Source organism: Pempheris klunzingeri, chromosome 21, assembly GCF_042242105.1.
Source record: "Pempheris klunzingeri isolate RE-2024b chromosome 21, fPemKlu1.hap1, whole genome shotgun sequence".
NCBI classification, from domain to species: domain Eukaryota; kingdom Metazoa; phylum Chordata; class Actinopteri; order Acropomatiformes; family Pempheridae; genus Pempheris; species Pempheris klunzingeri.
The window spans coordinates 8,036,396-8,051,709 of record NC_092032.1 but is presented as its reverse complement, the minus strand read 5'-3'; the positions used below and the strand labels follow the sequence as shown (position 1 = coordinate 8,051,709).

Below are 15,314 nucleotides of genomic sequence, written 5' to 3'. Positions count from 1 at the left end.
TGTCAAAACATGTCCAGCTGGAAGAAGTTACATTGACGCCAGTTTTTCACCACTTTGAGACATTTTTCCGTCCTTCCCTCTTTCTCCTCATCCTCTTCCTCCCCTCCGTCCTCTTCCATCAGGCCAAGTCCAATGGAGTCCTGGCCTGTTCCCTTGCCATCCCATAATGTGAAACAGAAGGCAACAAATTGGACTGTTATAGAGTGAGAAAAGCTTTTAGCAGAAGCTCTGCGCACACGGAACAAAAATGAACAGGACTCATCTTATGCCAGTTCCAGTGGTTTCACGACCAAACCACCTGGCTCAGATCTGCCATAGTTAAATGTAGTTTAACTAAAAGCTGAACTGGTTAATGCTACATGTGCAGACCAGTAGGATGTAATCATGGAAACAAGTTAATCACGTCTGAGTTGAATAAATATTAAAAAGGCACCACATATGCGACACACTTTGCTGTATGTAACGCCGACTCAAACACACATACAAAGATGCCTGCACAGCCTCTGATTCCACAGAGGTTTTACAGCTTGAACTTGACAAATCTGATTCTTTGTGACTGTCTGTCGTTAAGTCACTTCTTTTCCCCTTTCTCCCTTCGTTTCCTTTAAAGAGTTTGACCTTGGCCACTTCCTGCGGCCCGGAGGGGATGAGGAAGGTCTGGTGATTGTGACAGGTGTCGCGCCTTAACAGCCCCACATGACATCCCGGGGAGAGATAGACTTTTGAAGGGTTTTTTTTTTTTTCATAAGGGTTTCACTCATAACCTTAAAGAGACAGCACGTGTGTGCATCTGAGTGTGCGTGTGTGTGTGCGCACATGTACAGTATGTATTAGAGAGACAGAATACGTGTGTGCGTCTTACTACTGATTCCCAGCTCTCATTTTGGTTATTGGCTTGGATACTTATCACCTCCAGCCTCCAAGGCCTGATTAGGTTGAAGCTACTCCAAAGTCAAATTTTGGATATCAAAGGCAATACTCAACTTTGGCATCTGTCTGCAGCATCTTAATACGAAGCCTGGGCTCCTGAAATTTTGAGAACTGAGCACGTCTTAAAATATGTGTTCCATACACTTAAAGTGAATAAAAATATGTTTTCAAGGATTACCAGAAGGAAGCATGTCTACAGATTAGTTCAGTGTAGAGTATCATGGTGTGATTGGTGCAACCTTTAAAAATACTTGTATATCATAGTAGGACTTGTATGGTTTGTATGATACGTCTGTGGTTGCAGGGTTTTATTGAACTTTTTACAAATGAACATAACTTCCAATAGAGGCATATGCATGAGTGCACATGCTTTATTTACAGTTTATATTAATAAATTCCACATGCATTGTCAACACTTCTATAAGTATCTGCCTTCTATGTGTCTTGTCATTTTGAGGTTACATATTTGCAGATAGAGTCAATTAAATGTGTTTAATGTGATTTTAATCACCCTTGTGTGTGATGTGGTCCTTAAAGAAACATGATTAAAGTCATTAAGTCATTTGTGACCAGACAGCATTAGCAGCATTAACACGTGGAGCACATATATTTTCCTTTGTTGAATAAAGTTGCAGGTAAACTCCAGTGTACTCCAGAACAAACCTGGAGAAGTGATCTCCTTAGGGCCCAGGGTGAGTCAGACATGGTGTGGAAGTAAAAGACTATCTGAGTTGTTTACTGTAGGCTGGGAGTAGGCTTTATTTTCTGCAAAGGAGATTAGTGACAGTGAATTATGCATATCTTATTTTCTGGATTATCTCAGGCACTCAGAGATACTATCTCACTGGATAATCTCTTTTAAAGTTGTTCAGTTTATTCTCACTGTAAATATAGTCATTGTCGCTTGTTTATCTTTTCTCGAAGTCCAATTTGGTCTGTGCCACTTTTGTATGGAGAGTGTTTTTGCACTAAAACTATGATTATTCAAGTTGAAATATTTATAGACAGGGATCTTTGCTTTATAAGCACAGTAATGAGAGGAGGGTGGATGAAAGCTACTGTAGCGTACTAACCATTTTGTCACTCTGTGTGTGTACGTGTGTGTGCATATGTGTGTGTCCCTGCATGCAAATATGAATGGGTGGCTTGTCTTGTCCAGTGGTGCATTTAACCAGACACAGACCTTTGCTTCAGCCAAATCAGGCCCAACGCAGACAGTGTGCATCCATGCCATTTTCAAGCTGCTCCAATTATATCTGCCGACCGTCCACATATTGGCCAAATTTACAATAATAGCATATCTATTTCCATCCTAATGGCTGACATTGCTTGGCTTATCCATGCATGTATGTCGGTGGTCTTTTATGCTTTATGGTTTAGTCTGTTCCCAGCCATGTGCAATGTACTGTAGCCTGTCTTGGCCTTGTATGTGTATGCGTTGCATGAAGCCAGTGTGTGCTCATGTATCTGTGTGTATGTGTGCATGCATTAAGATCTCCTTGAATGAGCTTTTGCATTTCTGCAGCGTGACCTCTGACGTATAAAAGCTTGTGCGTCTGTGTTACAGTATATGTGCCTATTATTTCAAATTTGTGTGTCAGTCTGCGAACCCAGCACATATATGTTGGTGTGTGTGTGTCCATGAGCTTGTGCTAGCACATGTGTTTGTGTGCCTACATAGAGTCTGTGTCTAAAACAGGCCTTGAGCTCGGGCCAGCTCTGAGAAACATGGAGGTGGTGGTGGTGGAGTGGAGGGATTGACCCTCTATAGCTTAGAGAGCCTCTGCACAGTACACACTAACCCCCCCCCTCCACCACCTCCTCCCCATCTCCCCACCACCCTCCCCTCCCTGTCTCCCTCTTTTCCTCCCCCCACTCCCTGCTGCCTAGCCCCAAGCGCCCGCAGGCACTGGAGATGCACGCATGCGTTGCCTCACTGTGTGAGGCTTTGTCTGTTTGTGAACACGGATGTCTGTGTGTGTGTGTGTGTTAGCATGTAGATGAGTGTTACTGTGTGTGCATGTGCGTGTGTATGTGTATGTGTGATGCGGATCTGTGGACAAAAGAAGCAACCATGTCTACCTCTTCCCTCACTTGGCAATAATCACTGATGCTCCTTTCAGCTCTATCTGTGCTAGTGGACCCAGTGCATTTTCATGTTATGTTCTTTTGTTTTCAAAGGTGGAAGAAAATCTCCTCAAAAATCAATCTATATATCAATGACAGTAGTCTGGTCTAAGATACAATAGCTATCATACAGCTGATTGATTCAATTGATTGATAATCAACTTAATCAATGATTGATTAAGTTGTTCTGGGCAAATAAGCCTTTTCTATTTGGCATACAGTTCAGAATGCCTACAAACAGCATTATTATCACTGTATGTTTAGCTTAACAGTGGTGCGGTTTTCATGTAGAACTTCTATGACAGCATCCCTAAGCAGCCTCCATCACCCTTGATACAAAAGACTCATCCTTTTCCTCTAAGTGTTTAGTCACTCATAATGAAAGGCAGCATGGACACCATGAGGCCTCATCCATTATCATGGCTGACTGGCTCTTACAGGTTTGTGTGAGGCTAATGGGGTAAGATGGTCAGGGGTCAGTTTGATTACAGACATTTAAGAATTTGAGAATGATCACTGGTAATGAAAAAGACAATATCTTTAACCAAACTCAAAGACGTACAGCTTATTTTATATATCTTCACTGTGCAGAACAGGTTTCTTAGCTTTTCTGAGTGTTCAAACATATTTGATAATGCTGCTTGATAAAGGGTGCTGGAGCATATTAAATTGGCATACATATGGAACAATGGCTTTTGTAGCACCAGACAGTGACCAGACTTCAGGACACTCATAGCTCTCTACTTGATAAACCTGTGTATCCCTGCGTGCTACCAAGCTGGCCTTTTTTAATCTGCTGCAGAACCGCTCACATACGTAGTTCCAAATGCTTGGTGGACTATGCCAACGCATCCGTGACTCAGATTTGTTTCATCTTTGACACAACATCAAAATTTAATTACAGAAAGTTGGCTAATAGCCAGGTGACTTGGCACCTTATAAAACATTTCAAAGGATCTGTGTGCTGAAAATGTTCTTTTTACATAGGAGGCTCTACTTAAGATCCAGACTTATTATAACATGCTGGTACCAGTCCATAAAGCCAAACCCATACACAGTTTTTCCCCAGTTCATTTCCAAACCAAGCACCAACTCGAGCACCATCCACATTTCTATGCCCAGAATTATTTCACTGCCTTACTCTAAATCTGGCCCCTTCAGGTATTTTGCACTCTTCCCCACCCTAACCCCTCTCAGTGTTACATCTATAAATCTGTCATCAACCACAGCGCAAGCTCCACATCCAGCTTCATTCTAAATCCTTTCCAAGTGCCAGAACCAGCCACAGCCCCATTCCAAGTAGCAGGTCCAGAACCATCACCATCCTCAGTTTTCTCCCAAATCTAAACCTATATCGCCCACGCCACAGAGCTCCAATCTTTTCCCAAGTATCAGTCCCAACCATAGTCCCAGCCACAGCCGGGGCTTCCATGTGCGACTGACACATAAATAACCAAGCCTGTCCGCCACCCAGGCAAATTCAAATGCACCTGTCAAAGTGATGAAGCACCCGCCCGCAGGGAAGCATTGTTTACATTTTCACTCCACTCTTCGCAAAAGTGAGATTCTAATTATTTTCCCACTGTAAATTAAAGCCAAGTGGGACAGAACTACAAACCAAAATCATCATGGCAGTGCCAGCAGAAAACCCCAGCGGTCCGTCCGATGTATGAACAGGGTGAAGGGTGGGAGACGGCTGAAGAAAGTGTGTGGGTGGTAGACAGAGGGAAGGTCAGCGGCTTTTGTCTTTAAGAGGGGAGGATAGCGAGAGAGACAGAGAGGGGAGAAAATGGAGGTGAAGCATTCACACAGGCTGCGAAGAAAGTCTACCTCTGTTGTGCTCATTACAGACAGGGTCTAGAGAACTTCAACCGACTGGAATACATTATGCCCTCACATTTCATACATAATAATGTGCCAAAAATGTGCTGCATTATTTTTCATACCAATGGACACTTAGAGAGAAAAAAGACAGAGAGAGTGGGGTAAAGAGACAGAGAGGGAGAGAAAGGAACGATTTAATTAGTCCATGGGAACATGCAAATGGGAGGTAAAATTAGAAAGAGAAAGGGAGACCTGGGGAAGAGAGAGTGCACAAATGGTAATGATGGCTATCTAGTTTGGATCAATCATTAAGGGATCAGGGGGACTGACAGGCCTGTTCGTGCCCACGCCTTAGGCTCCTGTTCTGGACAGTCGCCAGCCCGGCTCAGCCTGCCTGCCCATGGAGACTTCTCCTTCTCTTCTTCCTTCAGCTCAGTGAAGCACACACGCACACACACGTACATATGTACTCATATATCGTACACAAATTCAAAAAATGTCTGTAACGCATGTATTCTCAAACTTTTTGGAATAAAAGCATCATATTTAATACATAGTTAATGTGGATAATTCACTGTGGGACCTTGTTTCTTTGTGTTTATTTATCAGCGATGCATATCATGCACTAGTTGACTAAGGGTGACTTCTAATTTTCTCTCTAGGTCTGTGATTGGTTCCCATTTTGACGTTGTGTTTTGATTATTAGTTGAAAATAGCAAAGCTTTCTGCGAGGTCACTGGGTCAAATTTAGGAACTGTTTTCATTGTCTGCGGGGACATTCCAGGCGGGGTCACAGTAGAAATGTCCTTTTTTTTTTATTAATAACGGCCAACTCTAGACATTGTGTTTATATCCAGCATGTCACAAAATGGAGGAAAATGTCAGACATTGATATTTGTGACAGTCAAGGACATGTAAGATAAATATATAAAATACACTGTACCTACCGAGACGTAGCTATTACCAGACCAGCCTGTCACACAGTGGAAAATTACTATTTAATTCCCAGAAACTGTCTGCCCTCTTTTTATCTGTTAGTTGCTAGTTTAAACCCTAATTTAGGTTTGAATATGGGTCACTTTTTAAATATAACACAAAAGAATATGCCTTTTAGAATGTAGTGCATTTATTCTTTTATCTCTGACGCAGTGATGCCTATTTCTTGGCCTCAAACTAACAAAACAGCAAAGGAATTCCAAATCCATCTCTTTACAGACTTTATATTTGCACACAGTTGAATAAAAATGATTGACAGGTCAGTCAAATTTTATTACAAGTCACAGTGGATTTTTAAAAAGAAAAGCTTTCCACAGGCGCCTGTATTTAAGTAGTGATTGCTTTTATTCTGCATTCATATATGGTATGGTATGATTCGGTAGGTGTGAAATCGCATCTTCTCCCAGAAAGACAGACAGACTATATTTGTGAACCATGGAGCCATGTCTGCAGCTCTGCCATCCTCACTTCCTGTGCCCCTGTCCCTCCCTCCCATTCTCTGTGTGCATTTGCGGTAATGTCTACAAATCCTGAAATTTATGTCCCTGCTGGAAAACATGGTTTGCCGTTTATAGTCCTCCGCTAAAAGAAATAAGGCCCGTCTCTCCTGATGCAAGTCATGGGACTGATGCAGACTCTATCAGATTTCTAAATACAGACCCCAACAATAAATCCCGGCTTGATTGGGTTTGAATTGGGTTAGCTCACTTGAATGCTATCTGCTTAACCCACAGCTGGCCTGTCTGCTCCATGCAGGCATTGAACCTAAATCAGTCACTTAGTGCTATCAAATGGAACAATGGTGGAGTGGAGAGAGCACTCAAGCTAGGGCTAGAAGCCAGGCTAGCACCATAACACAACACAACAGACCAGAACAGAGTAGTGTAGAGCAGACAGGCCTTCTAATGCTCTTTCCTTTTTGTGTCTCAGCAATGATGCATCCTGAGAGCCATGGTGCATTGCATGAAATGGCATCACCCAAACCGAACGCACAAACACCTTTTCAAGCTTTTGTCTAGTCTTGTCAACTGGATTTCACGTGCTAATTAGCGTAGGATGGTGGCATGGCTAACATCAAAAAAATCTATTTTCATGCAAGCCAAAATACATACACATGCACACCACACAGGGGAATTTAAGCAGGTGTGTTTAACCAAAGTGACTTAGAGTACAGAGGCTGAATCCATGGTGTTTCTATCACCAGTGTACAGCTTGGTTTATGAAATCCTGGAGTGGGGCCTTAACCGGGTCATAGGCACACTTCTTGTGACCAGTGCAGCGGGAGAGGATGTTTTCTTCCTCAGTATTTCCCACATTCGTGACTTGAAGTGTTTTTGATTTCTTACTGTGTTGTGAACAAGCCAAGAACCACAATATAGGAAGAGATCTAGGATTTTCTGCACACTCCCACTTGTGTTTCCCCAAGAAGAAAAAAAGCAGCAAATCAACATACACACACTATCCAAACAGACTGATTGCTGCCTAGCAGAGGTGCTGATTACTTAAGGAATTCAGGTAATCAGTTTCCCCCAGTGTGGGCCGAGGCCAAGCTAGAGGCAAGGCGCAGTTGAGGCGATTTCACTAATGAGCGTCTTAATTAGCGTTGAAGAGATGCATCCCCGCGTCCCCACATTCCCCTTACACAAATGCAGACACACACACACACACACCTTCTTTAAATTTTCTTGGCTAGTCTTCTTTCTCTCTGCACTCGTGACTCCTCGACATTTTGACAATGAGATCCTTTCAACTCATGGGGCTGTCTGGTTTGCAGTTTACGCAATGTCTCTAATTACAAGTGGGGTAATGGCTCCCACTGTTTTCCCGGTGAAGTGCCTAGAGTTGTGTTTAGCTAACCGTTTATAAGTGTGGGGTGACATCGATACACCACCAAATTAAACCTCTCCTTCAGCTTGACCCTGCCACTCATGGCCTGCTGAATGAGTTTGCCTTTTTCCTTTTTCTGTATTTTTAGACGAATCATAATTACGCAGCCAATTAGGGGGTCACCTTGAGTTTTACAAACTACTTGAAAAACTTCCTCCTCTTTATGACTCTAACTCTGTGTGTGTGTGTGTGTGTGTGTGTGTGTGTGTGTGTGTGTGTGTGTGTGTGTGTGTGCATGAGATTTGCACTGGTCTGGTCATATTTTCATTATATTTACAGTGTGTGCATATGAATTTACCAGTTTTTTCTTAGTTGATATGTTGTATAAGATCTACCGCAATGCGTGTGATCAGCACACACTCAAGCCTTCACCAGCAGACACTATCAGGAAGGGAGAGAGCTTCCATGATCTTCACACATGGATGACTTCGAGTTACATGACCTATATAACATGTTACACGCTCTGCTTGCTCCACGTGTCTCACCCTGATACAGAGGGGCAGAGCATTACAGGTGTGTAAGCCCCCAATGCTCTCACACACACACACACACACACACACACACACACACACAATGAGTCGTAAACAAGCTGAGCACCAGGATTAGACATATGTACGCATGATCACAAACACAACCTGCCTCTTTACCTGCCACAGATCAGGCCCCACAGGACTCATGCACTACTAGGAATTAGCGTGCCGATGTCTACGCCAGTGGTGCTTATCTGGTGGCTGCAGTTGTGTGCAATTAAAATGAACATCTAAGCAGTTTACAAGGTAAGGTTCAGAATGATGTTAATATGTTGCGCCTGGGCTTTTCACATTAGGTTGTCTTAAAAAAATAAAGTTCCTGAAGAGCATTTTCACATTGGATGCAAGTTTTGATAGAAACCTCAGACACAGATTGTGAAAGTAAGTGTCAAGTAAGGGATCAAGGGACCTTGTGCTTACTCTATTAATTTCATTTTTAAAAAATACTTTCTGTGTTTGACTTCATTTTTGGTAGCCTACCTTTAAGCCCTGGAGCTTTTCACAATCTTTTCAATACACCAACTAGGAGGAATTTACAGTCCCTGCTCATACAATATCAACATCTCTCTTCATGTTTGTGCTTGATTAGGTGGCAGTCTATGACTACATCTGGACGGTGGAAGAACCCTTGGCAGGCTCTGCTGGCCCTAGTGAACCCCCACGTGAGGGTGCACCCCCACCAGAGGGAGAGACCAGCACCCATGTGGCAGTCTCCACCATATACCTGAATGGGCTGAAACAAAGATACAGGCACTTCCTCCGACAACCGGATGGGGCTATCATTGAGGTGGGATATCACCACATTGTACACAATGTGTCCACAAACACATGTTCACAATGAACTTGAATTTGCAATAAATACAAGGTCACATTTCCTGTTTTACTGCTTTCACTTGACAATATTCAGGTTCGCCTTTGTCGTATGTTATTGGCAATGAGATTGAATGCAACTGTTCCTGCAGAATGAAAGATTACTTTAAGAGTCCGTTAACTGCATTAATTATCTGACCATGAATACAGAGAGAGCACATACCTACATACCAACAAAATGAGGAGAGGAGGACAAAGGGAGGGGCAGGAAAAGGGTGGAGAGATGGGTTGGAGGTTCACAAAACACTCCCTATTCTCCTTTCTCCCCTCGGTCTCTGAGGAGAGTAATAAGGGGAGAAGACAGAAACAGATGCAGTAACTAAAGCATTATTGTACTTGCAGAAAAATAAAAAGACAACAGTACAGCTCTGTGGTCTGAAAGGGTGAATAACTGTGACAGGTTTTATTTTTTTCCTCGGGTAAAACCAGATTCAAATTATTTCTTCCTTTCAAACAGGAAATGATAGGATTTGCCCCGAGAAACAAATCAAGACTCAGTTCAGCAAGTGAACTGAAATTTACTGAAACTTAGTCAACGAAACTCACCTTTTTCTTTAAGAATCCCAAGAACTCATCCTGTGATATGACCTGTGATTAAATGTTATCTCATGCTATGCTACCTAACTTTTTCGTACATTGTAATTATTGCAACTTATATTTAGCTCCTCGTCCTCAAAGTCCCTGCAAGACAGGCAGGTCAGAACCAGACTGATTCACAGATTGCTGCCTAATTAAAAGTAGTGCTTCGTGACAACTGCTGCAGTAGCGAGAAGTCATTCCCTTCCTCAATCATTCTGTCAGTCGCCCAGGAGCGACCTGGATCATCCCAACAAAATTAATATTTTGAAGTTTGAATGTCAGAGGAGTGAAGAAGAAGGGGGGTTATATGTGCTAACAATTAGCTCTGAGGGTCTTTTGCGTTCTAATGGTTCTCCGTCATAATTTGAGTGATGGTGAGCTTATGTGAGTAAACACACAGCATGGTATATTTATTACTGGTGTCGCACTGTCTGTGTGTGTGTGTGTGTGTGTGTGTGTGTGTGTGTGTGTGTGTGTGTGTGTGTAGCCTCTAGACCTGTGCATAGCAGATGAGACATCTGGGGGGGATTGTTCATAGCCAAACAGCACACACTCACTAACACAGACAAACACACACACAGATCTTCACTTACTGTGAAAAAAATATATTTTCATGGTATACAAAAAAACCTACAACACTCACCATTTGCATAAACACACAAATGCAGATGCCAACACAATTTTACACCCATAACCCCGAAAAATCATAGCTTACTGAGAGAAACAGAATGAATTCCTGGCATCTAACTATGCAGAATCATTTCCACTGTGCTGACTCTCCATTCTTTAAACTGTGAAGGGAGTTTGATAGAGGCCACCTTAAGTGAAAGATAGGTGTTACTGTCCTTGGGAACACACACACACACATACAGAAACACTATCTTTCTGTTGCTCTCTTTTTTCACACACACTTAGTCCCTTGGGTGTTGCTGTCTGTTCCTTTGCAACTTAACAGGCAGGGACCTCCAGTAGCAAGAGATGCCGATGGCATCCTCTTTCACCCACTGGTAGTGGGGAGCGATAACACCGATGCTCAGCATCGCCGAGAGAGCACTATGCCATTCCACTTCGCCTCGCAGCATGGACCCCCACTTTACATATTCAAAACTAATCCTCCCCTGAATATATAGACTGGTTTTATGTATAGAACAAGATCCAGGAATCACCAAAGGGCATCCCCAGCACTCTGAAGAACACTTGAGCTGATTTTATTAGTGCTTTATATAATTCTGGCAGCCATACACACACTGCGACAGGGTGCTGTGTACAAACTGGCCGTCAGATGTAAGGTGACAGCTCCTCAGAAAGAAATAACAGCAGTGTAGGCACTTGTACAAAAATTAAATAGATGAGAAATATAGAAAGGTTCCACTGTCAGATGCAGTGACCACAATAATACAGGAGTCCCCCTCTGTTCTTAGATTTATGACATTTTCAAGCAATTTTATGGGTTTTCCTGTATAGGCTTATTACTTTATTCACTTTTCCAAATAATAGCATGTTTTATGGTGATGTGGTTACACCACTATGTTACTAGATAAAGTATTATGTAGCATGGATCCTGCCTGAGCAATAAAAACTGAGGTAATGTGTTTACTTCATTTCTTTTGTTTTAGCATTTCAATTTAGGACGGAGGAAATGTTCTTTTTTCATTATAATCAATAATATTACTATTAATAGTAGCATCTACAATATATTCGTAGTTTTTCATATCCTTTTTCGATGTCAGTTTAGATGACACTTTAAATAAGAGGACAACAGTGACAAAAACAAAACCTAATTTCACTGTGTAATGACGTGACTCTGTCCCACTTAGTTAAAAGACTAATCCCGCTACTTAAGAAGTCTGCTTCCATTTACTGAGGAAATATTGACGGATGGCTCATTTCCTTTAAAGAGCTCTGTTTTCGCAGGCAGTGTCCCGGACACCAATGCCCCGGAGGACCTGCTCCTCCCTTAGACTAACATGACCACAGCTCCAGGGGCCAGCAGCTTTGCATAATATCCACAAATTTACACCCGAAATTTGTCTAAACGAACACCTTAAAAAGCACGTCCTGGAAGAAGTGCCCTGAGCTATAGACACTGTTAGACACTGTTTGGAGGAAACAGAACACGGTATATAACAAAGTAGGTGTGTCATGTTTGATTTGCTGGAGAGTGAGAGACTAAGCAAGAGTCATGAGAAACTAAATATTTCTATTGTTGATTCAGACATTATTGAACCAGCAATGTTGACTGAAAGTTTCTTTTTTCTTTACATGTTGCATCGTTACCAAGAAGTAGGGACGGAGTGAAAGAATAAACTCGGAGTTCTGGGTGTGTAGTAAAAAGAAACATATAATGATAATGAAGACTTTATTGACTCACATATTGAATTCTGTTTAAAGAAAGTTAATATTAATGATCCATCATATGCTCTCGTTCAGCGTGTTGCCCTAGGCAGGTGTCTGTAATATTGACCATGTTGAAGGAATCTTCTCGCTGAATCACAACAATAGAAAAAGTTAAAGCTACGTTCCCATCAGTGTGCTCCAATAAAAGCCAATAAAGGTAAAGTGAGGTGTAGCTTTTCAAACACTCATTACCTATAAACAGATGTTCCCCAGCTGCCAACTCACAAAATGCACTGCTGACAACAACTGTTACGGCCGAAATTATGCAGGGAAATGCATCTATATAACCTAGGACCTTCAGAGAAGGCCTCATAACCACTCTGTCTGAAGAAACAAGATGGCTGATGAAGAAATTAATGCAGGCAAAGTCATTATCTTCCCTCCTAAAACCACAGTGGGTTTATGTCCCCCTGTGTCGTTTTTTCTCCGGGGCTAGCATTTAAGTGTCGATGGACTTATAAAAAGATAGGACAAGCCAACTGTGCTCCTTTTGTCTCCTTTCCTCCATATGGGAGGCAGCAGCATATGCAAGAACTGGCTCAGCTTCTGTAAAACTTCCATTAAAGATGCACAACTAAGGCTCTGCCAGCTTGAATATTACCTCTCTGCGCAAATTATTTATGGCTCGGAAAAAACGCTGATGATGAGCATCTCCAGCGACTTGAATAAATAAAAACACTTTTCTCTGCAATTTCAGCTGTGCTTTTTTTCCCTCCTTTCTTTTTGGTGGGTCATAGAAACAAAATGTATGCAGTTTATTCACACAGTAAGGTTTTAACTGTATTACATCTAATTATCTCGTGACTGTGGTGTATCACGTGTGGGTCATTTAATTAGGATGGGATGTGCCCATATAGTTATAAGATTTCTATAGTGAAAATGGTGACAAAGCTGATATGATGAGGAGGAACAACAATGACACCGATGGTGAGGATTGGAGAGTATAAGACATGGAGAGCAGAGCAATGCTGAGCTGTAAAGAGCACAGAGGATTTCACTTTCATCGGGGACACCTCATCGTCATGATATGCCATCAAATCTCTCATTAATAAGGACCCTTTGTCCTGGCTTTCCATGACTCAGCCCGCCGTCCGTCTGCAGAAGATGACGAGCCTTCGCCCGGACCAATATTGACCTAATTTAGCATGCAGAGAATATGAAGAAGTTAACCTTTCGAAAAAAACACCTTGCAGCAACATTAATTGACAAACCGCATCAATTCTCCCTCCTACCCCTCTTTTGTAATTACTCTGCCGCACGTTTGATTGCCGCTGCAGAGCTGAGGACCCACGCTTCATTTGCCGTGAGGTCATCGGCAGCCCTCAGAAATATGAATATGATTTATACAGGAAGTGAGTGTGCTCTGTATGCTGTGTCTGTGTGTGCTGCCTTGTCTGTGTGTGGTGTGTGTGGTATGAGAGACACAGAGAAGGAGAGAGAGAGAGAGAGAGAGAGAGAGAGAGAGAGAGAGAGAGAGGGGAATGTCCTTGGCTTCGTACTGTATGTTGCATGAGGAGATTAATGCCTCCCTGGCAGCCATATCTGCTTAGCGGGAGGACTTCTCCAAAGTACACCGCATGTAATTATCTGGCAAGTTTATACTAGTTTTAGATAAAGAAGCACTCTGTGGCACATTTTTGCTCAATTGCTGCTCTATCTGTGTAATTTGCAACTTTAGAAGTGCCATCCTACCTTTTTGACATGACTACTTGATGCTTCTGTTATGAAATATAGACCTGAAGATGTGTGGAAAGAATGCAGAAGTGATTTTGACTTAACCCATCACTGTGCCAGTTGTTTTTTTTTATGTATGTGTATTTTTATCTGTCACTGAATGTAGTTTCTTCATATTTTTTTATGGCGAAAAAATATATATATATTTAGTATTTGGACAAACTTACAATTTATCATTTTACCATGGCTCATACCAGTGAGATTTAAGTTGTATTTCATATCACTGTACATAAGTAGGCCAACCCAGAGTTGTGAGAGCTATTTCCCCTCTGGGACGAGAGGTAGTGTGTCATATAAAGTCTCCATTTCTGCTTCTCCTCCAAGTTCACTCTAAGCACCAGGACAGAGGTAGAGACTATGCATGACAACACTACTCACAGGCCTCGAGGAAAATAGCTGTTCTCCTGCCAATCTCAGTCACTGTCATCCAAGTTCAACCTGTACTTTGAGATGCTTGATACATATGGCCCTGGGGTCTCCTGAAACAGGCAGGTTTAACATTGTTGCACTGTTCATTTGTTGTTAAGTTTTCCGTTCATGTTGCTTTGCAGACAAATGAGAGTTTTTTTTTTTTCCTTCTGAAGGTGATTGGTGACATGGAAGGGGTGGACAACGCCACCAGGATGGTGCCCTACCAGGGTCGGGGCTCTGCCAATCAGAGAGAGGACCATGAGCGCGCGAGTGCCCCACACCAGCTACGCAAACGGAAGAAACTATTTGGCCGTGAGTGATGCTTCCTCAATGAACATCACCATTATTATTTTATCATCACACATTATTCATCGAGTGTTTCGTTCCCTCAGGTTCCCATCGTGTTGAGCCAGTAGGGGGAAGCGCGTGTGGCTCCAGTTTTGCACTGCAAGACCTCAATCAATGATATGAAAGCAGGGGAAGACATAGTTGGACCCTAAACTACTGTAAGTCATCTCATCGACCATCAGCTTGACTTAACGTCTCTGCAATACGCTGTGCAGTAGTTGTTGAATTTTTTTGAATAACTCAAATATTAAAAACAGAAGAGCTTTTTCTCAATAGTAAAAAATGCATGTGTGCACTGGTTATCTGTTCCTGATCCTACTTTACCTTTAATAGCAGAAGAAAACGCTTAATACATAAGAAAATAAATGACGAGTGGCTGACTCACTGGAAAAATGGGAACCAAAAACAATATCGTAATCACATTGCTCTTGCATCCTGCTGCAATTAAACATAAATAGTATGTGTGAACTGATAAACTTTTTGCTACCTAATAAACAATGTTCAGCAACACTTCTAATGAATGCAGGTCATTAGGTGTTCAGCGCTGCCTCAACACAATGAAAAATGAAGATTCTAAAAGTCACTAATCAGAACACGAGTGATAAAATATCAATATTGGCCTCACATTAAGCAGGATAATATTCAGGCCAGCTTGATTTGTATTGAATATGTGTCTGCTAG

At 42.1% G+C, this 15,314-nt stretch overlaps 1 protein-coding gene across 1 annotated transcript in view; it reads left to right on the top strand.

Annotated features, from left to right (window-relative positions):
* ofcc1 (orofacial cleft 1 candidate 1) overlaps positions 1-14,763 on the top strand; it is a 77,882-nt gene extending 63,119 nt beyond the window's left edge. The window contains exons 23-25 of the mRNA XM_070853337.1: positions 8,884-9,081; positions 14,459-14,597; positions 14,678-14,763. Of these exons, the coding sequence (XP_070709438.1) occupies positions 8,884-9,081; positions 14,459-14,597; positions 14,678-14,751 (411 nt within the window). The 3' untranslated portion in view covers positions 14,752-14,763. The remainder of the gene's footprint in view (positions 1-8,883; positions 9,082-14,458; positions 14,598-14,677) is intronic.
* The last annotated feature ends 551 nt before the right edge of the window (positions 14,764-15,314 follow it).